The following is a 22,909-nucleotide window of genomic DNA, read 5'->3' on the forward strand; positions in this document are numbered from 1 at the left end:
CGTTATGAATGGACCGGAGTTCCTTCGTTTTGTACGCAGCTGTACTCGCCAGGTACACAAAAGACGGACGGCGAGGCACGTGCCATATACTCCGATACGAAACAACTTCACTTTCCCTTAAGTCATCCCGCATCCACTGTCTACTCATATATAATACAGGGCGTAACGAAAAAATTGGGCAACAGATATGGATTCCTCATATGTACAGAAGAAAAAATAGTTATATCAACATGGGTCCGGAAAGACTTGGTTTCTGAGTAGTATGATCATAGTGCACTCCAGTACGTTTGTTTGCTGGAATTATTGTGATACATTCTGTTTACATTAATTTCTTAGATGAACTGTTCAAAACGTCCACCTCCTGCCTGAAAACAGGTCGCAACTCGTCTCATCGAGATCCGAACATTCTTCCAACGACTTTAAGTGCCCCACAGAAAGAAGTGCAATGGTTTGAGATCTGGTGAGCGTGGAGGCCAAGCATGTTCGGATATCAATGAGACGAGCTGCAGCCTGTATTTAGGCAGAAGGTCGACATTTTAAACAGTTCATCTAAGGAAACGTAAACAGAATTCATCATAATAATTCCAGCAAGCAAACATACTGGAATGCATTATGACCATTCTTGCAAGCCCTACTTAGAAACCAAGCACGCTGACGTAACCATTCTATCTTCTATATATAAGAGAAATCCTTACCATACCTGAAGTTTTTCACACATTCTTCGTTACATCATATAATTATATAGACTTATTTGTGGATCTTTCTTATCCTTGCTAATAATATTATAAATTAGTTTAATCTGAATACATTATTTATGGTTCCCTTTTACATATATTTACATTATGATATTCATTATATTTTCATGTTATTTGGGTGTCTTATTTGATTCCTGCAGTTAGTTTACTTGTTTAAGCAATAACGAAGAATTATCCTTGCTCACTTGTTGGAATAGCCAATCATGAGCCCAACAGAGTAGGCGACCTCTCTAGTCATAGCTATTTACCCTGATAATGGAATTCGTGTGTAGTTCAGAAACGTAGGAAATGTCAAGTTCCAGGACACGGTGGAACAACTAAAAGTCTATTTCTGAACACATTCACTTTGAAAGCCTAAGAATCCATATGCACTTTACAGTGTTAAATGTTTTATCATCAGTCTAGCTCTGGTGAATAGTTATACCGCGTGACGTCATTGCTTCCTGTTACGTTCCTGTTACATATAAAATATGAATTTTTTCCCCGTTTGTACCTCCAATAAAGAAGTAGTCATGTTCAAATTCAAATTTCAAATTTATTCACAATTTACATTTGAAATGAATACATATGAATAGATACCCGAAATGAGCATCTATGCTCGTGCTCGGGTACAGTCCAGTTGTCTACATAAATTTTACAGAGATCAATAATAATGTTGATAATAGAAATAATAATAATAATAATAATAATAATAATAATAATAATAATAGAAGAATAAACGTAAAAATATAATATGTAAACCTAAAAATGTAATACAGATTTTCTGAATAATAATTTATCTTCTGGCTGTAAGTTAATGTAACATACTGAAATTATTATTCATCTTCCTGGCCTGTACACTTCGTAAATACTGAAACGTATAGTATTTATACAAGATCCTGATTTACCCAGAGATCGTTTATTTTTAATTAAGCGACGTACGGAGAAAGTATTGTGGTGTTGTAAAAATGTGTTTAGAAATTTTCACCAGTAGCGAAGCTAAGATGTAAATTCTGGGTAGGCTGAAAAAAATCTTCTTACTTTATATCTTTTTATACAGCGAGTCCAGGTGTCGATTCTTCTTGGTTGAAAAAGTATCATTTACTCGTTCCCTGAAATTCTGAACAATAGCAAGTTGTTTAACCAGTTTCTTTTCCATGACAATTGTACTGGGATAATTTAATCTTCTATTCTTCATTGAATTACGAAGATAATGTTTTACTCCTTTGAGTGTGCTCATACTCCTTTCGGAGAAAGCTGTAGTAAAGGGAAATGTCAAGACTAACTTGATAAGTCGTGTTATCGCTTTATAGATGGTTTGAAAACATTGCTAATTATGAATTTCAGGAGGTAAATGCTTTTCTTCATCTACATAAATATTCTTTAATTAATTTTCTAATCGTTCTTTGTTGAAAAATGAATATGTGGATAAAAAATAAATAAATACACTGCTGTAATAGTTGAAATTGATATAAAGTTTATACGATTTGTGTATTTGAATAAGTTATTTGAGAAAGTACACATGGCATTATCTAGACCTGCATGTTTTGAGAAAACTAGGTACAAAAAAAACTGTCTGCAACTTATAAATATTGAAAGTACGCACGTTCTTATATTTTTAGGGTGAATTCTTAACATGAATTGCAATATTTCTATATATTTTAAAGAAACGTTTAATTAAATTTGAAAGCGCAAGGTACCCTAAAGTTCGTAGACATGTGTTGTTTTTCAAACACCTGAAATGTTTGTAGTAAAAACTTAGAATAATTTACATTTATTTTGTATGTAAGTACAAATTTAATACATAATATATTATTGTCCTTCATATTACGAAACGAAAAGCAAACTTCTAGAATATTTTAAAGTGAAATTACTGATACCTTATTTGAAGTCCCACACTGCAGCTTCTGAGGTGCGTCAACTCTGTTACGACTAGGCCAGGAAAATATATCTTCTTAAAATCGTTTGCTCTCATTCTCTTCATGTCATGTCATGATATCACTTTAAATAATGCGGGCATATATACTTTCTTCTACTGACGTGAAAATACATGTATTAGTGTCAGAAACACAATAAACTCGTTTTGTGTAAAAAAATGGATTTCTGTGGTTTTCATATAGCCTATAACTGATTCATATTGTTTACCATTATCGCACGGGAAAAAAATTGTTAACAGATGTTACCGGTACTTTCAAGTTTGTTAAGCATTACTCATAAGAATGAAAATATGCGTCAATCTGACTAAAGTTGCTTATTTTCAGGAAAGGATCTTGTTCTGAACCTTGGGCATGAGGGAGAGAAGAATATTTGCAGAAAGAAAACGGCACAATATTTAACTTCAAACGCTTTTACCTACAATAAAGAAAAGATAATATTCTCACTGCTGTGAACTCTATTCATAAAAATACAATGAGGAGTGTGGATTGAAATACATATACGAAAATATCTCACATGTGAAGCATTCAACACACAAGATAGCAGTTTTATACTGTTGTATGGATGGATTTTGTTTAAAAAATCTCAAGAATATTAAAAAAATATCAGACAATAAACTCAAGAAGATAGCGGACATCAAACATACAGCAAGAACCAGTTAACTTTAATAAGTGCCTTAAAAGTTGATCTCTTGTGGGTTTTTAACGTGAATAATGCATTTGAGTAATAAATTCTCTGAAAATTGTCAGTACTAAAGACGTAAGTGTTCATCCTAAATATATTGTTTTCTATATATATATCACCTGAAGAAAGTAAAATAAATTCTTAAGTTTCTTGTTCAGTGCTTTGAATATAGAAGTTACAAGAACTATAGTGTGTTGTGGAACATAATAAGATAACCCTATGAAGCCATTAGAATGTTTTGCCTTCGTTTTAATTTGCGGAACGCGCTAAATTAGGTCGTTATACTATAACTTAGTTGCACTGATTGTATGTGTATATGTAGATTTTCTTTGTTTACGAACTAATCGAGTGTTATTTTGTTAATATATTTGCAAATGAGATAATACATTTACTGTGGGAAGTTTAGGAGAAGTTGTGTTACATGAAGAATTAAAAAAAAAATATTGTCTTGAAATATCCACGATATTATAATTTTCCGTTAATAGTTTGTGAGTGGATTAACCGAGAAATCTGATATTTTCCTTTGCCTGAGGCACTAATGTGAAAAGATCTATATTTAATTTGGCGTAAAACATCCAAGAAATATCGAAGAAAATGAAACAGGATCATGAGTAACGCATAAATCCGTCTACCCGAACACTCGCACTAACGAAGAAGCGCATCAGCACTTGTTCCAAAGAAGTGGAAATTTAGAACCAGAGCAGTAAATGAAGGTGTCATTGTTACCAGCATCTGCAGTATTGATGATGGGTGAAAATCAACATCATCTGGCCGGTGGGCCTGCAGAATTGAGAAGAAGTTATGCGAAGTTGGATTTCACTGCAAACAATGGTAACGGCAGTCGAGAAAGGAACAACTACACGCGACAAACCAACCAGCACCACCACCATCAGGTACTGCAGCAGTGTGTGTTCACGTATTTTATTAACATCCACTAACTTCCACTCACAAAGATAATGAAAAAAAAAAGTTGTATTCAGTTAGCACACTAATATTCTTGACTGCTTACTTTAGTAACAATTACAACAATGTTCGGTTGCTTGAATTAATGTAAAGATACAGTACCATTATAAATATCTGGCGAACTAAAATCTTTTACTATACAGCTTTCAGTGTGAAATTAATTTTTTCCTCGCTTTAATACAACTTTTTTTTAGATATGCTGAATTTTGTTTGTTTATGTACAGATTTCATCGAAATGTAACATGTATGAATGGTTATAAATTCTCAAATATTGAGCATATCAAAACGTGTTTTATACAAGCTAAATATTTCGGCAAAATGGCTATCACCAATGTATATCAGTTTTTTATTTTAATTTTAGCATAAGACGCGTTACAAATTAGTAGAGAATCTGATTAGGTACTTATATTTTCCCGAAAAGTTGCTTTGAAATTGATGTAATGAAATTGAAGATATAAGATAGAAACTAAAAATATGATAGAGACAGAATGGCGTAATATGAGATTTCTCAGTATCTGGAAGGGAAAGCTGAAGAATATGTGCTGGTGCTACAAAGAACAGTCACAAATATAAAGAAAGTAGGAAAAACAAGATACCGGGGAGTGACGTTTTAAGTCATGCTGTATAAAGTTACCAATTTAGATATGTACATTCTTTGTTTAGTACAAAACCCAGTCAAATAAAATAAAATGTATAAAGGAAGCACAGCATCAGTACAGACCGATTATTTAGTCCTGACAGCTCAGCGACGCGAAAGAGGGGAAGTAATAGGAGTAGTGGGGAGAGCTCCGGAGTAGAGATAAGGGCGAGCTGTCGGTAAAGGAATGCAGTACAGCCTAATTATTGTACTAGAAACATACCGCTCTACCGCACGCATGACATCCAATCGCTCCAAAGACAAGCGAGTGACTAACCCAAACACCCCTTGACGTAACTAAATGGACTGATCCAGGCGCACATCTCGGCGACTGTCAGGACTAAATAATCGTACTGTACACCATTAGTTCAAGGCAGAGTTCAAAAAATGCATATCTCTAGTTGTAATAATAGTAATAGTAATAGTAATAATAATAATAATAATAATAATAATAGCAGTAGTACTGTTGTAGTAGTAATATTTTATTTAACGGTGTTATTCAGCATCGAAGTTCAACTTGGGCTTGAAATGGCTGACGAAATTTGCCTACAGTTCTCTATAGAAAAAGGCTTTCTTTACGTACCACAAATCTTCGACATGGTTAAAATCCGCCACTCTCTTTTTGTTTGAATCCGCGAATCTCGGACCCATGGCTAGCTCGATATCCACGAGATTTCGAGGACGACACATTTCTTGAGAACAGACCGTAACAATAATATAAAAGTCCCTGATTATTGGTACATTAACGTAACAGCACATTTACCATAACTTGTATTAGGAAGTGCATAGTATTATTAAAGTATATTTTCAAAAAAATATATATGGTTTCACTGTAACTTTAATATCGCAAATCAAACCAAAATACGAACTAGTCATAATTATAATAGCCAGAGTTTACTTTAGTTAAACGGTTTTTGCTTGCCTTATGTCTTTGATTTCACTGTTATTACGTTTATGACGATATCATAACAGTATTATATAGTGATCTGATGTGAGTTGAAAATGCGCCAAAGAAGAGAGTAAGCGCAATATATCTACGAGTATTATGTCGCAATTCTGGACAGTATTGACCCCCTCATACATACATACATACATACATACATACATACAATATGAAGGGAAATCTTTAACTCAAACAGAAGACCCAAAGTATCTCGGTTTATATTTGGATAGCAAATGACATGGAAGCAACATATTTCTAAAGTGACAGAAAGAGTGAGAAGTAGACTCAATATACTTAAACGTCTGGCTGGAAAGAAATGCGGCTGCTCTCTATCTGTTCTAAATTCCACATGTAAGATATACATTAAATCACTTATTCTCTACGGATGTGAAACTCTAATACCTACGAATCTGACCTTGAGCTTGTACAGAATCAGGCCATGAGACTTATCACAGGTGCGGTGAAAACTACTCCAATCCCGGCTTTACAAGCTGCTACCGACAATCCGCCACTCGCAATGGAGATAGCTACGCCGTTTAGCCATCCTTCAGTATGAAAAGCTGAGAAGAATACCATTAAACTCCTATTGGATCAGCTACGAAAATCTCTGTAATTTTATTGTTCATATTATAGTTGGAATCTCCTGGTAGAGGGGCAGAGAAGGCCTGACGGCCTTATCTCTACCAGGTTAAATAAATAAATAATAATAATACTAATACTACGAAAATCTCCCTAGACAGCTAAAGACACAACAAGGCTTCATTCAACTGTTCATCAAATAAGAAGAAACTATGTCCCTTCTGATGTTAAGGAATACCTTACTCTATTAGAGTGGCCTTTAGATGCACGAACCATTATAACAAGGTTTGACCTTGGGAAGAATCTGACGAAAGCAGATGCTTGCATTCCAGAACTAAGTCTATAACTCTGCAGGCTTTTAATGACTGGTATCCTGAGCCCAGATGGCTGCTGATCTTCACTGATGGCTCTTTCTACGAGAGGGTTGTAATCTGCAGTCGCCTGAGTAGTATCAGTCCCACTTCGATGGCGAATTGGAGGCCATAAATCTTGCCTTAAAGCAATTGCTTGGAAGACTGACTGGCCACAGTCATGTTGTCATTCTCTGTGACTCTCAATCTGTCATTTTGGCAATGGCATCTCCCCCTCATCCTGTAACATCAAGAGTTGTCGAGATCAGAAAATCCCTTGCCTCACTCAAAGCATTAGAAGTCGTCGTTGTCCTCCAGTGTATACTGTCGCATGTTGGTATTTCAGGGAATGAGATCGCGGACTCCCTAGCAAAAAAGGGGACTGAAATATTGTTATGGACGACCTCCCAACTTTCGTATCACAACTTGAAACGATTAGTTAACCGCTTATTTAAGAATGAGTTTCTCTCAGATCTTCAAATAAAGAGTGATGGCAAGAAATGGGCTGGTCTTGTTGACAAGTCAGAGATACTTCCTGATTACCCCCGTAAAGAGACTGTAGCTGCCATAAGGATTGCCACAGGACACGACTGCCTGGCGGAATATTTATATAAACTAGGTATTTTACTATCACCTCACTGCGTCGTTTGTAATGAGGAAAATTCTATTATGGATTAGGAACATTTAATGTTTGTAAAAAAACTTGTACATTTTAAATCTTCTATGGGGACTTTGTACTGGTCTGCCAAAAACCAAATTATGTTGAATCAATCTGGTTGAGCATTACATAATAATAATAATAATAATAATAATAATAATAATAATAATAATAATAATAATAATAATAATAATAATAATGACTTTATTTAATCTGGCAGAGTTAAGGCCATAGAGCCTTCTTTTACACTCAACCAGGATTAAAACTTTCTTACATAGTTGAATATACAACTGAATCGGAATTAAGTAATTACATACAGATACGATTTATATAATGATATCAAAAGAGGAAGTTAAATAAAAATTTACCTAATAAAATAAAAATTAACACAGTGTTTCAAGTTGGAGAGTCTTTGTCGAGGAAATCGGTGTTGATAGAAAATCTCGTGAAGAAAATTTTAGTACCAGGAGTTAAAAAAGACGAAAACTGAACATTTGTAAAGACGAAAAATCATTTTGGTGCAGAATGCACCTCTTCAGTTGATTTTCTTCTTCTTTCTCTTCTTCACCTTCGTCTGCTTCCTGTATAACTTGAGCCATATTTGCTTTAACCGCTGTTGGAACATTGTCATTAAATAAGGTCAGAGTCACAGTTTCGAGAACTAAGTACCAGAGATGGTTGGAAAATTTATTTGCATCAGCCTTACTGATTTCTGAATCAATATCCTGATAATTTATCAGTTCACGCATGACTAGTAAATCATGATAAGGTGCTTTAATTGCTTCTGATGACGCAATTCTGACATTTTTAAATATTTGCAACCTTATATTTATGCAAAATGAGTTTTTCATCTATGTTCACCATCAAAATTTCCTTGAACTTTGAAATATCATGATCAGAAGAGTCATACGAGTCATTCCATCTCAAATCAACAAATTTCGCCGAAAACCTGTGGCGGTCAAATTCCAAATTTGAGTGAAACTTAGTCTGAACAATTATTGATGTATCATAAGAAGGGATACAGAGTATTTTTTTCTATGAGACTGTAGTTTTCGAGAAATGTTCAATTGAGTATGCGGGGGTGTACATACTTTTGGCGCTCTGTCTGAAAGGAAAAAAATTAATTACAGATAGGCTACTGCAGAGAAATTCATGAAACTTCTTCCAGTTATAGTGGTGTTTTATTGACTCATTCTGACATGTGAGGCATCTTGATCTACTGTTTGACCTTGGCTGAAATTAAAATAAAATGTATTTTTTCAAGTATATTTTCTTAAATTTATTGTGTGAAAGGGCACATGGAAAACATTATGCAATTTTTACAGAAGATTATTCATTATCTGTACTTTCAGTACAAATAAAACTGTCTTGTATTTTCCATTCTTGGAAGAGATACAACATTTTTATCATTGACATGAATCACTGACAATGAATTTTACTGACTCTGATCCATGATATTTTTATTGCATATTTGGGCTTATTTCCTTAGTATACTTCATGCCTATTTTATTCCAGGTATATCAACGAATTTACATGTCAATGAAACTCTGGAAACTCGCAAATGTCCGTCATCTAATGGTACATATGAGTAGTTTTTTCTTGTACCAGGAATTCGTACAGAATTATTAAATAGTTCCATAATTTCCTCTTCCGTGAGACAAATATCATCTTTATTGACATAAAAATATTTCACTCCAGCAATATGTTCATTTGCAAATTTCTATAGATTTCTGACTGTCAAAATTTGGTCCATATATGAACGCTGGAAGCTGGCTTTTGTTGCGAGTCTTTTCGTTGTTTCACCAATAGCATCACAAGGGCTTTCCCATGGCTTGTGGCAAAAAATTACATTTTGCATCTATTCCAAAATCATTTTATGATGAAATAAATTAACAAAATTCTTCCTGTTTTTATACTGAGATGCGGCTCCGTCACTGAAGAAATGTTTTTACATTTCTTCACATTCTCGTCTAATGTTTTGAAGTGTTAAAATTTTCTGAAAATGGAAAAACAGTCGTTTACTATACATAGGCTTGGGAACAGTTGATCTTTCATCCTGGTGCATAGAAATAACTACCAGGCGAAGAGTCACCTGGTCATTTGTCCAGTGGTAGCCTTGAACCACATCTTGATCTATGAATGTATAATTTTTCGAAAAAATCAACTAGTACTACACATTCGTGTATCTTTAGTGTTTCCTTGCACTGCTTCAAATATTGGGCCTGATTATGAGCAATGAAGCTATGAGGACGATAAATTATCCATATCTTATCAATGATCTTTTCGACGAATTCTTCGAATGGTGTAACAAGTGTTTTCAATGTAGATCGGTCTACTGTCACCTACTGCTAATATTCACCGCCCTGCATGCTTTTCTCACTTTCCAGTAAGAATTCATGTGCTTTTCCAGGACCAGGACATTTTTCACACCGTGGTAAGGGTTCATTTTGTGTAGAACAAGCCATAATTTGAAGAAGACTTTTTTCATCCATTCCATGAACTATCAGTATATATTTTAAACTTTGCACCATGAGTCTTACATTTTGGTGTATTGCACACACGCACACTGTATGTGTTCCTTTTGCACCTGTCAGTATGCAGTGTTTTGGATGCAACTCTGCAAATTTTGAAAACCCAATAGAAACTAAGGGGTTTTTCTCGCATAATAATGTGTACAATTCTTTCAAGTTACACAATATTAAACCCTTTTGCACCTAGTGTCGTACAATAGAATCTGCTGTAGTCTGTTTTACAGACACAAAGTCCTTTTTCCCCAGGACATACGCGACTGTAACCATCATCTTCATAAAATTCAACTACTGATGTCTTAACATTCTCAGGCATAGGATGGCCAGTATTCTTTGTGATGTCAAAGTACAAACCACGTGATTTCGCCTTTCTTACAATACACTCTGCTACTTCAAATTCTTCAGCTACTTTCTTTAATGACCAGCTTCGTGGCACAACTGAAACTAGTTGTATTTTCTCTTGAAGTGTCAATGGCGTTTGTAAGGTACTTATAATACAGTCAAGAAGGTCCTTATAGTCCCTACTAAGTGCAACCAAATCTTTTTCTGAATTTTTTTTTAACTCGAATCCAATGTAACCTGAAGGGTTTTTACCTTAGCTGATGAAGCTTGTGCTAACTCTCTCTTCCCAAGAGCAAGTTTCTGTTCATTGTTGAGCCTCCTCTGCTTAAAGGGTGATATTCCTACTTGAGAAAATGATAAATTTATTGACTCTCGCTCTTTTTCTGGCGGTACTGAGAATGGCTGATCGTCCATTAATTCATAAGAATCATCACTATTGTTTTGTAATCTTGTATATTATTATTATTATTATTATTATTATTATTATTATTATTATTATTATTATTATTATTGTCAGTTATCAATATCATCATTGCTATCTCTGTTTTCTTTCTTTTCGTTGTATTAGCTCGATGAGAGCTCTATAATGTACTTTTGACTCTGTTAACCCTCTATAGTGCTTTAACTTAATTTGTATCATTTTCATCAGTGTTTGTATTTATTTTTTGTATTTATATGTGTTATCTGGTAGGATGGAAGAGAAGGCCTGATGGCCTTAATCCTGTCAGATTAAATAAATTATTATTATTATTATTATTATTATTACTATTATTATTATTATAGCAATTTGTACATACACACTGGCCAGGTGAGAGAGAATTTTTTCTTTCTGTCGGCGATGTCTTCTGTTACCTGACGTAAACTCTTCTTAATAACCGTCTTATATCTTCTATATGGCTCACAACATTTTTGTCCAAAGAGATGTGTATATTTGTTACTGCAGTATATCCTCAGATGATGATAAATAGTCTCTAGCCCTTCGTTTTTCTCAGTCTGCATCACATTAATTGTCTATCTTGATCAGGCAAGGTTTTCACGTCCAACAAGGCAATAGATTGGGTCTATGTTAGTTTGTGACAACTATCCCCTGTCAATATTGTCGTACAGAACAAGAATTCATTTTCTTGGACACTATCTATTCTACTTCTACCGTCACCCGTGAAATACACTGAAATAAAAATGTCTTAACGTCAAGCTACTGTAAAGTATGCACAACTCTACAAATAACGGCGCACAGTTTTAATTCACTGACCTATAACCTAACAGTTCTTCAAATGATAGATTTACTGATAATACCGCTTAATACCGACACATGTTTGATGTATTACATCCGAAAGTGAACGTTACTGTACACAACAGGTATGGCAGATACTGCAGTTCGGTTATTCCGAGACTGGCAGTGGAGTGTCGTCACCTCCAAGACGTGCTTAGTTATGCTCCGAACTCCGAGCAGGTTTGAACATGCATGTACGTACTTACGTGACCAGACGGAAGGGAGCCGAAATACAAGTTCAAAATTTGACCATGTATACAGAATGCTTGAATGTTTTTACTATTAAAATTTCGTTATTATTTCACCTTGCCTTTATCTTCAATACAGCATGAAAGTATTCACCCAATTTTTATATATTTTATTTTATTTCCATTATAATATAAACTTAGTTTGTACTACTTTGTCACTAAATGGTACAAAATGTTCTCTAATATATTGTCACTAACTTTGACAGAGAAATTTCCATTCATTTCTAAGTTATGGATTTTTTTCCGAATAGGCGCACACCAATATCGAGGGTTGAAGTACTGTACAAACACGTGCATATAACAGAAATGAGTAGGACTTTGCACAAAATACTTCGCCTGTACTCATAGTCAATATTAATGAATAACTGGAACAATTTTGACCAATATCCAAAAAAGTTGCGCCACAGCCAATTTGTCGATTTGACATGGAATGACTCATACTGCACACTTCCACATTTAACCACGTTTCGTGCGCGTAGCCATCTTAAAACTGATATTGCGAAGATCTGACGCAACATATGCGCCATCTAATGTCTGCATGATAAAGCTGTTGTCGGTTGCTGCTGTCCTGACGGAAAATTCGAGCAGAAGGGGTAATATGTCTCCCGTGAGAGCTCTTGTTACCTTACCTTTTCAATCATCCTCGTAAAGCCCTACGCTCTAGACACTAGACCACAGTGGCGGCTAATATAGCTATTATATATGTTAAATATCACAATTTCTTTTAGAAATAATGATAGTTTATAAGATAACTCTGCGGACCTCTGGAAAAAGAACTAAGGAAGAGACTAGTGAAGTGCTTTGTGTGGAGTGTGACATTGTATGGTGCATTACGACAAAGTAAAGAGGAACGACTAGAAACATTTGAAATGTGGATATGGAGGAGAATAGAACGTGCGAAATGGACAGACAGAATAAGGAATGAAGTTGTGTTAGAAAGAGTGGATGAAGAAAGAATTCTGAAACTGATCAGGAAGAGAAAAAGAAATTGGCTGGCCACTGGCTGAGAAGAAACTGCCTACTGAAGGATGCACTGAAAGGAACGGTGAACGGGAGAAGAGTTTGGGACAGAAGAAGACATCAGATGATAGATTATATTAAAATACTAGCCGTACCCGTGCGCTCCGCTGCACCTGTTAGAAATAAATATAAAGTAATTATATAATTAAAATAGGCCGTTTGATCCAGGGAACAACTTTTACAACAGCGCAAGATAATCTGCTTCGCTCATTACCCATTTTTTTTTGCATTGCATTTATTGCATATATATTTTATGTATTTTAACACGATTCAATTGAGCATAGTTAAAATTTGAATTATAAAATAATGGATTGCTAAGCTAACGTACTATTTCTGCATACTAAATCAATACACTCTCGTTGTTCGTTAATTCTCTGAGATTAAAATGAGTGTACATAAATATTATTTTAAGAAATACAGAAAACGAATGTACAAAATAGCCTATCAAATTTTCTGTGCATAAGAAGCTATTTTAATCTTACCTGTCCTCGATTTACTCAGACGTTACTGCAATAACATTATAGCATTATGTCCATCTAGAGAAACTACACTTTCCAATGGTGAAATGTATATAAATCGGTTAATTTAGCTTCTGATATTACTTCATACAAACACAGATACATTCTCTGTAGGCTATGTTTAATAGCTTTCGATTGTTGATGTCCAAGGCCCCTGTTTCGATTGTTGTTGTCCAAGGCCCCTTATAGACGAAGTCATTTGTTCTTAATTCATTGCACCGTCTTAGATGGCGTTATTTTAATTTTAAAACTCATTTATCTCATTAAATATCAGTCCTATCAAAATTTTGTTAAGAATACAACTTATCGGAAATCACTTTTAAAGAAACTTTTGTTATGTAACTTTTTTCACAAAAATCAATAATAAGCGAGATATTTCGATTTATTTAATTCAAGCCCCCTTATAACCCCCCTTTTAAATAAAGCATTTTGAATGTCATATAGCCTAAAATCTAAGTTATAACGAACTTAATTTATATTCCAATTTTCATATAAGTCGGTTCAGCCATTATCGCGTGAAAAGGTAACAAACATACAGACAGACATACAAACAAAAATTTCAAAAATGCGATTTTCGGTTTCCGGCCGGTTAAGTATATATGTTAGGACCAATTATTTTTGGAAAATCGAAAATTACCAGACAAATTTCGGCTACAGATTTATTATTAGTATAGATATGGATCATATGTGGAGACAAAGACGAAAGCAGAAAATGGGAAAGATTAGAGAACGTTGGGTTTGCATTGAAAGACCTGCCCTTGGGCAAAATAAAATGAATAAATGAATTATGAAAACATTATAGGGAAACAATGTAAAATATCGACTTGCTCTGTATTTACTATAACTTTTCCTTTCATTGAGCTTCTCCGTTATACGAAGATAAAAAAAAATTATTGTGTGTGTGTCTCGTGATTCGGGTTCCGCATACTGTGGCTAATAATACCACAAAAATAAGTTTCAATGTGTATGCATAGATGCATGAATGATTGTATGTATGTATGTATGTATGTATGTATGTATGTATGTATGTATATTACACGGCACAGTGGGCTAGTATGTTGAAAAATGCGAGTTTTCCAATGCTGAAGCGTGTATATTAAGTGAAGTGAAAATCTTCTCGATAAAATTGAAATGAAAAATGTAAGTAAATTTAGCCACGTTCCACTAACCTCTGTTTGTGTTGAAAAGAACTTTCAACTTTCGTAGCTTAGAAAATGATACTGTCGGGCAAAAGACAAAGTTTGAAAGTGGACAATTTTGAGAAGACTACTGTTATGTATTGCAAAGCAAATTACTAATGAAAGTGTTTTAATTTTTTGATTCCGTAACTTGAGTTTTTACCTTTTCTTTAAATATTCTAATACTGTTAATACTGATCAATTGATATTTTATAAATTTGTGTCATAATTTTGTGATTTTTAATCCGAGTAAATGTTTTACTTCAATAATAGCTTCTTTTTTTATGGATTACTATATATATTCGGGTACCATGCTTCTGAATAGAAGGAAGAAAACATTTTAAGAGCTTAATAATATTTTAAACGTCCACTTTACTATTTTAGAGTCTATTTTATCGCCTGAATAATCCAGGGGCGTATTTTGAGGGCTACCTGGGCTACCGGCGGTAGCCCAAGGAAATTACAAAAGAAAAAGTTTATAATATAACATAATGTAATAATTTTGTATTATTAGTTTTACCATAGTAATTAAAATTAAAGTAATTGTTAGATATATTTTGTGTAATAATAGGGTCAGCGGTAGCCCAAACCCTTTAACCAGTATACGCCGTGAATATACTGTGCATTTTAGTTCTTTGAAATCCAATTTTTGCTGCAGCTTGGGAGTTGCCCTTGTATACCATGGCAGACAAACTACACAGAACCGCAGGATGATGATGATGATGATGATGATGATGATGATGATTAATGGAACAATGGGGTAATGCCGTTAGGACAAACAGAGTACCTCGCGAAAATCCAAGCGTCGTATTTTTTTTTACCACTAATTCCACTTGAACCTGCCGGGATTCGAACCCGATTTACCAGCGTGGAAAGCCGACGTTCTAGCCGTTCGGCGAACGATGCGCGCATGTTTGCAAACTTAGATCAATTGAAGAACGTATTTTACAATACTGTATAAAATTATAATTTATTGGCTCTCCGCCATTAAACTTTCAGTCTCGAGAAAATTCTTGAATAAATTAATTAAAAATTAAAGAATCACTATGTAAAGCTCCGAGACTAAAACCCAAGAGAGACATCTTATATAGCTGTATACTACCAGAACTACAATATTATACGAAGCAAAAATGGCATAGATATTGAAATGGAAATTGGCAAGACACACAATACGACTCAACTACAAGCACTGGGCACATAGAACAACAGTATGGGATCCGAGAAAAAATGGAGAACGGCACACAGGAAGACCGAGAACAAGATGGGCCGACGACATTAAGAAGAACCTCTGGCTGCTTGTGGTCTCAAGCAACGCAGAACTGTGATGTGTGGAGAAGACTTGAGATAGTTTGTAAAGACCAGTGGCGACTAATTGAGGCAAGTAAGGCCGGACCTCAGTCACTTGGCTTAACTGAAATCAAATTTTGTGTGTTTATATAATGTATTAGTTATTTGAATGAAGCATATATCGTTGTAGAAGCATTTGAAAACTTTGTGATGTATATAGACCTGTTTTGCAGTAAAATTTGTTCCTGAGGCCAGAATCGCTCTTGCCGGGTCTGGCTTCTGCATTTCGTTTGTTTTCGCGGGCTTTGAGGTTGCACTTGAAAAGCTGTAGCTGAGGCACAATTCGTCTGGCCTCGTGGTCTGGTCAGCTTTCACTCCTCCCATCCATGGAAGGGTCTCAAAGGTAGAATAGGGTGGGAATAGCAGATGTGACTTATCTTCCTAAATAGGCCATAAATAACATAAAAATTCCCGCTCTTCGGCAGGTAGAGACCCACATTGTTCTCTTCTCTTATGTCTCAGTTTATTACTTAAGCAAGGGTGTTGTACTATTTTACTTCATAGTACAGTAGTGACTCTGGACCAATGTTGTTATGTGTTTCGGGATAATATAAACAGAAACAAATGCGAGAAATAATTATTTAATTCATTGTTAGAGTGTTCTTTTATGAGAAGAAATAATATTGAAAGAAAGGAAGTTTTAAATAAATAAATAGCCTACCGAAATACCTACGACATTGCTGACAATTTTTCTGACAGATAATCTTAAAACGCGAGTTAAAACTTTTCTGTTGGCCTTGTTTGTTGCTGTCAAAGGAAAAAAATAAAAATAAAAGAAAGAAAGGGGAATTTCAACACATAATATGGGTTGCTTCATCACACTCAAACAATTACTGAAAGTCACAACAAAACAGCTTATTTGGTGAGTGACATTATTTTTCATTAATAATAATAATAATAATAATAATAATAATAATAATAATATTAAGAATAAACATTTCCTATCGGAGGCACTTAAACTAGTTGCATCTGGCCTCGCCGAGGATTTCGATCACCGGCCGCTACTGGTAAAGACTACAGTATAAAGTATTGGTATACGAGTAAGTAGGTCTTAGTAGTAACTTGAATGTTTTAGTCAGGCCAGTTGTATTTCAGTCAATTTATTATTTAGAACTACACCTACAATGATAAATCCACAGAATAATATACCCACGTAATATGTCACAAATAAGCACTTAGCGCTGAAGGTGTTTCGCAACTGAAGACATTAATACACTTGTTTATACTAGACTACACTACCTAGATAGCCAGATGAGGCCCTGAGACACGCGATGGTCACCCAGTTTTTTCAACAGAGGGCAGAAGAACTTGGCAGCAAACATAACGTAAATATTTTCATCCCACTTTGGAACAATCCCAGAAGTTCAATGCAGGTGCTAGTTAAGATACACATACATGTAAAACTGGAGGTCGTGGACTCTTCCACTGCCATATTTAGTATAGAACGTTCTGTGACGTCAAGAAGAGTTCTTTTTTTTTACATACACAGGCATTACGTATAGCACACGAACTTGATATTCCGAAGGAATGGTTTTCTGTAATATCAACGGAAAGTTGTAAGAATAATAAATCGAAATAGGCTAATACAATTTTTTTTTCAAGTATATCTGAGCTCTGCAACTGGATATCTAACGATGAGTAACATATGCAGCTGCAAGAAGCATTAAATAAGACAGTAAGAAACTTATTAATCATCAACCCCGCGAAAAAACATATTGTGTGTTGTACACTACTCCTTAGACAGCCGTTCGTCGCTGCTGATATAGAGACAATTTCTTCGACTACTTTTGCATTCTCCCTCGTTACAACGAGTGAAACTTTAACACATTAAAAGCATTCGACTGCAAATCGCGAGGTTCCCAATTCAAAACTGGGTGCTGTAATTTTTTATAATATTGCACTTAATTCTTAATTATTTCATATAATTATTAATACAATAGCTATTGAAATACTTCATTTAACTTGTTTACGTTTCTTAACCAAAACAGTATTTTTTAAAAAAATAGGCCTGCCATTGAAGCGCTTTATTGGTCGGTTGCGATTGCTACCATCAGACATTTTGCGGGAAACAACTGACAATCGAGACAGACAGTTGAAAGTCATTGTTAAAAATAATGTTCTACTCCCCGTCATGTCGTGGCTTCAGGGACTTCACGGAGATTTATCCTATGCCGATATCTATCCCTTTATATATCGTTGGAACAACTGTATCTGCCTATGAAATAAAGTTTGGGCAAGTCCGTGGTCCAGATAACAAAGGATTTCCTCCAGGAACTCCGGTTCACCTGTGGAATTTCAACAAACCTCCGTCATCATTTCATCTCATCACGGCTTTAGCGTAGACCAGCCTCCTATGGCGCGCCGTGGGCAAATTCGTCTACACAACTGGCTTCATATGGGTGAATGACAAACAGTCAAGTACCCGCCATTAGTAGAAAAAACATGTAATATATGGATAATTAGTTGTGAAGTACCGATATACGGTACTGAATATCGACAAAACTTGAGAAGTTTGTACGCAGACGGACAATTGAGTAGATAAACATTTGCGAAGAAATTTCTAAATTGATTTCTTACAGGAACACCAATATTTTCTTTGTAATTTGAATTTTTACACAGTGAAAATGAACTACTCAGGTATCATTAATTGATTCCCAAAGAAGCACAGGAGTCCACACCTTTGGAGTAACGATCAGCGCGTCTGGCTGCGAAACCAGGTGGCCCGGGTTCGATTCCCGGTCGGGGCAAGTTACCTGGTTGAGGTTTTTTCCGGGGTTTTCCCTCAACCCAATACGAGCAAATGCTGGGTAACTTTAGGTGCTGGACCCCGGACTCATTTCACCGGCATTATCACCTTCATATCATTCAGACGCTAAATAACCTAGATGTTGATACAGCGTCGTAAAATAACCCAACAAAAAAAAAAAGAAGCACAGGAGATGATTGGTTCGTGCACTGAGCATATTGGGAATTAAATCAATGACTTTCTCAAAACATGCTATGAAATGTTTGATATAAAGAAATTTTTACTTCGAAAAGAAAGCAAAAACGAGCAAAATTGCATTAAACTTTTTTGTTTGAAATATCTCAAATTATAATTCCCTGAAATTAATTGCATTATTACGGTTAACCCTGTATATTTGTTTATGATACCGAAAAAATGGTTTCAGGTTTGCCGTACCTCTGTGTACAGCAATTCCTTCTAAACTACTGGACGAATTTTGTACATATTCAATATCTACGAGTCAATCAGCCGAAAGTGAAATGTACTCTAATAATTACGGGCTTTTATTTGAAAAATAACAATGACGTTTAATTTTAAATCGACTTTACCGATTTTTTAAATTAATTTTTCTTACTCAAAATGAAGTGGCAAATAAAATGGTACAGACAATATGTCCCAAAAAACACTTCGTGGCGAAGAAACTAACTGCTTACGTAACTACACCGGCAAGATCGACAACCATTTTTTATTCAGGGCTTTATCTGTGTACGAAATGCTCTGAAAACCTGATGTAATCATGGTTTCTGGGGGAGTATAGCAAAAATAAAACTTACTTTTGTTAAAAAAAGTTAATGATTATACAGAATTGTACCTCAGACATTTTTTCTGAACGGCATTCGTGAGTTTAAAGATATCTACACTAAGTGATTTTCAAAATTACGTGACATTAGAGTTACGAAAAAAAAATATAAAATTAAAATATTTTTGTTGTAAAATTGTAGTTTTATGTAAACTAGATCGCAAACGCATTTTCAGCATTACATGTGTTTCAGAAGATGATTCAAAACTGATGTGTAGATACCTACTCGTACTTGCACTGCGCCGGTTGATTGTATTCAGTTTTCAATTAGTGTATATTTATTATAGACTAATGTGTATCATAGTGTATGAAGTACATTCCTAATATATCGTAGGTCTACACCCTTCTTTTAGGATATATAGGTACTTAGTATCAGTTGTATAAGAGACAATGAATATTACAGAATTGTCTAACTACAGTCTATTTAACACTTTTCCGAAAGTAAACATTAAAAACTATTGAGTCCACACGTATGAAGTAACGGTTATCGCGTCTGACCGCGAAACCAGGTTGTCCAGGTTCGAAGGGCAAGTTACCTGGTTGAGATTTTTTCCTGGGTTTTCCCTCGACGCAATATGAGCAAATGCTAGGTAACTTTTGGTGCTGGACTCCGGACTCATTTCACCGGGACTGTCACTTTCATTTCATTCAGGCGCTAAATAACCATAGCAATTTATAAAGCGTCGTAAAATAACCCACTAAAAATAGAATTGATGGTATTTTAGTAATATCATGGTTCATGACTAGTTTTACAGTAGATATGAAAAACATCAGCATTAAAAGTAAAGAAAGATTTTCTGTCCAAACTTGACTGATTCTTGTATGCATGTATCGAGAGTTTTTTCATATTCTGAGTCATTTTGGAGCATTTTCAACTTGGCATTAGATGGACACAACATAACGGAATTCCCGTGACGTGCATTCAGTGCGACGCTGGACTAAGTGGAATCGAATCCATGACCGCGTCCTTTTACTGTAAATCGAAAATTAAATCATTTTCTATGAAGAAAAGCAGATTTGTATTCAGCGAGTACTGACAGTAGACCTATTGTCCAGTAGCTATCCTATTTCTATAGTGAGCTTGTTTCTTAATTTGTCGTTTAGCGATGCTGTATCAACTTCATAGTTACCCAACGTCGATGAAATTAATGACAGTGAGATCGTTTTTGGCGAGATGAGTTCGAATATGAGCCATGGATTTAACTCACATTTGCCTTGTCACTGGCAAGATCTCGTAAAAATCTAGTCCAATTAGTCCAAAGCGAGATTCGAACCCACGCCGTAACCTCGGAGCATGACTCCCACTCGCTACTCCTCGACCACTGTCTCCATATTGTGTCTGTTGTTTCAATTGCTAATACAGATTATGTCTTATAAAACCAAACTCGCTAACTGAAAAACTGGAAGATGTATACAATTTAATGTCGGTAGCTACATCGAAGAATAATAATACAGTATGTATATAAAATAACTATTGAATATACATATAGGATTATTATTACTATTTATAGTTATAAATTGTCTAGAATGATCCAAGATATGCAATGTAAATATAATGAAGAACCTTATTATGAGCCGTAGATAGCACTTATGAAAGGTATACACAATTCTTAGGATCATAATAGTGACGATACATCTTTGATGTGAGCAAGTAAAAACATTTAGAAGTGGATTAGCACTCAAAAGCTGTAGACGAGGAAATTTATCCTTATTTATATAAAGTGTTCGAAAAGTCCCGCACCACATGATAATAATCATAGTGTGTGGTCTACCTGTGCTCCATCAAGCCCCACGCACGTCTGTAAGCGAAACCGCATATTCTTCAAAACACGGGTCACAAAGCCAAGTGATATGGCGTAGCAGTCATCTTCGATTCGTGACTTAACATATCCCCAGAAAGCAAAATCCAGGAGATTCAAGTCCGGAGAGCGTAGAGCCCATTCAAGAGGACCTCTGCGACAAATCCAAAAGGAAGATGTGGAGGATCGACACCAGATGGCTACACGAAATATCTACTTCCCCTTCTCTTTGACTTATTCTCTTTTCACTATTATATTTACTGTTATCTTTGTATTCTATCTTCTTTGTACTTATTCACTAGTTCAAATAAATAAGTGAACAGATCTGGTAGAATCTCACTATCCCCCCAGAGAGGGAAGTTGTCTGAAACCAATCGCACACTGCTGTAGCATAATGAGACGGGTGTCATCATGCACGAACAACGTAGGCTATTCACCAGGGGCGTCCAATTCCAAAGTTGTTTACAAACTTGTTGCTATGGCGATGTGAATTATAATATCTATAATAATAATAAATCTGTAGCCGAAATTTTTCTGCTAATTTTCGATTTTCCAAAAATAATTGGTCCTAACATATATAATTAACCACCCTGAAACCGAAAATCGCTTTTTTGAAATGTTTGTTTGTCTGTCTGTCTGTCTGTATATTTGTTACCTTTTCACGCGATAATGGATGAACGGATTTCGATGAAAATTGGAATATAAATTAAGTTCGTTGTAACTTAGATTTTAGGCTATATGACATTCAAAATACACTATTTAAAAGGGGGGTTATAAGGGGCCCTGAATTAAATAAATCGAAATATCTCGCTTATTATTGATTTTTGTGAAAAATGTTACATAACAAAAGTTTCTTTAAACATAATTTGCGATAAGTTTTATTCCTTGAAAAAGTTTGATCGGACTGATATTTAATGAGATAAATGAGTTTTAAAATTAAGATAACTGCCATCTAAGGCCGTATAATGAAATAAAAAACAAATGACTTCGTCTATAAGGGGCCTTGGACAGAAACAATCGAAAGCTATGAAAGATAGCCTACAGAGAATGTTTCTGTGTTTGTATGAAGTAATATCGGAAGCTAAATTAACCGATTTGTATGATTAATTATTATTTCACCATTGGAAAGTGTAGTTTCTCTAGATGGACATAATGCTATAATGTTATTACAGTAGCTTCTGATATAATATAATATAATATAATATAATATAATATAATATAATATAATATGTAATATTATATAATATAATGTAAGTTATTTGAAGGGTTCACAACCATAGTGGGCCAAGCGGCATTTACTGAATACGTAGAAAACAAGGGTTAAAATTAAGTTATTACCATAATTCAATGGAAACCTATAACAAGTAAAATAAAATATACACATTAAATCTAAATGATGTCAATCTTCATTAAACTATGGTTGCATGTAATAAAAATTAAGAAACAGGTTAAAGGAATTGTCATTGCACCAAATGAGTGTCTCTGGACCAAAATGATCGCATTTTAATTATTTGGATGCAATTTAAATTAAGTAACATATTAAACGATTTATCCTTCTATCAAACACGAATGTTTCCTGGATCAAACGT

At 34.8% G+C, this 22,909-nt stretch overlaps 1 protein-coding gene across 5 annotated transcripts in view; it reads left to right on the plus strand.

The window, feature by feature from the left end:
• The window catches only part of LOC138701479 (uncharacterized), a 316,721-nt gene that overhangs the window by 24,694 nt on the left and 269,118 nt on the right, over positions 1 to 22,909 (plus strand). For 3 of the 5 annotated variants that reach the window (XM_069828383.1, XM_069828381.1, XM_069828382.1), the window contains exon 3: positions 2,996 to 4,246. The exons of the other annotated variants lie outside the window; for them this stretch is intronic. In XM_069828383.1, coding sequence (XP_069684484.1) covers positions 4,061 to 4,246 — 186 coding nt within the window. In that variant the 5' untranslated portion in view covers positions 2,996 to 4,060. The remainder of the gene's footprint in view (positions 1 to 2,995; positions 4,247 to 22,909) is intronic. 5 annotated transcript variants of the gene reach the window in all.

Source organism: Periplaneta americana, chromosome 6 (assembly GCF_040183065.1).
Source record: "Periplaneta americana isolate PAMFEO1 chromosome 6, P.americana_PAMFEO1_priV1, whole genome shotgun sequence".
NCBI classification, from domain to species: Eukaryota; Metazoa; Arthropoda; class Insecta; order Blattodea; family Blattidae; genus Periplaneta; species Periplaneta americana.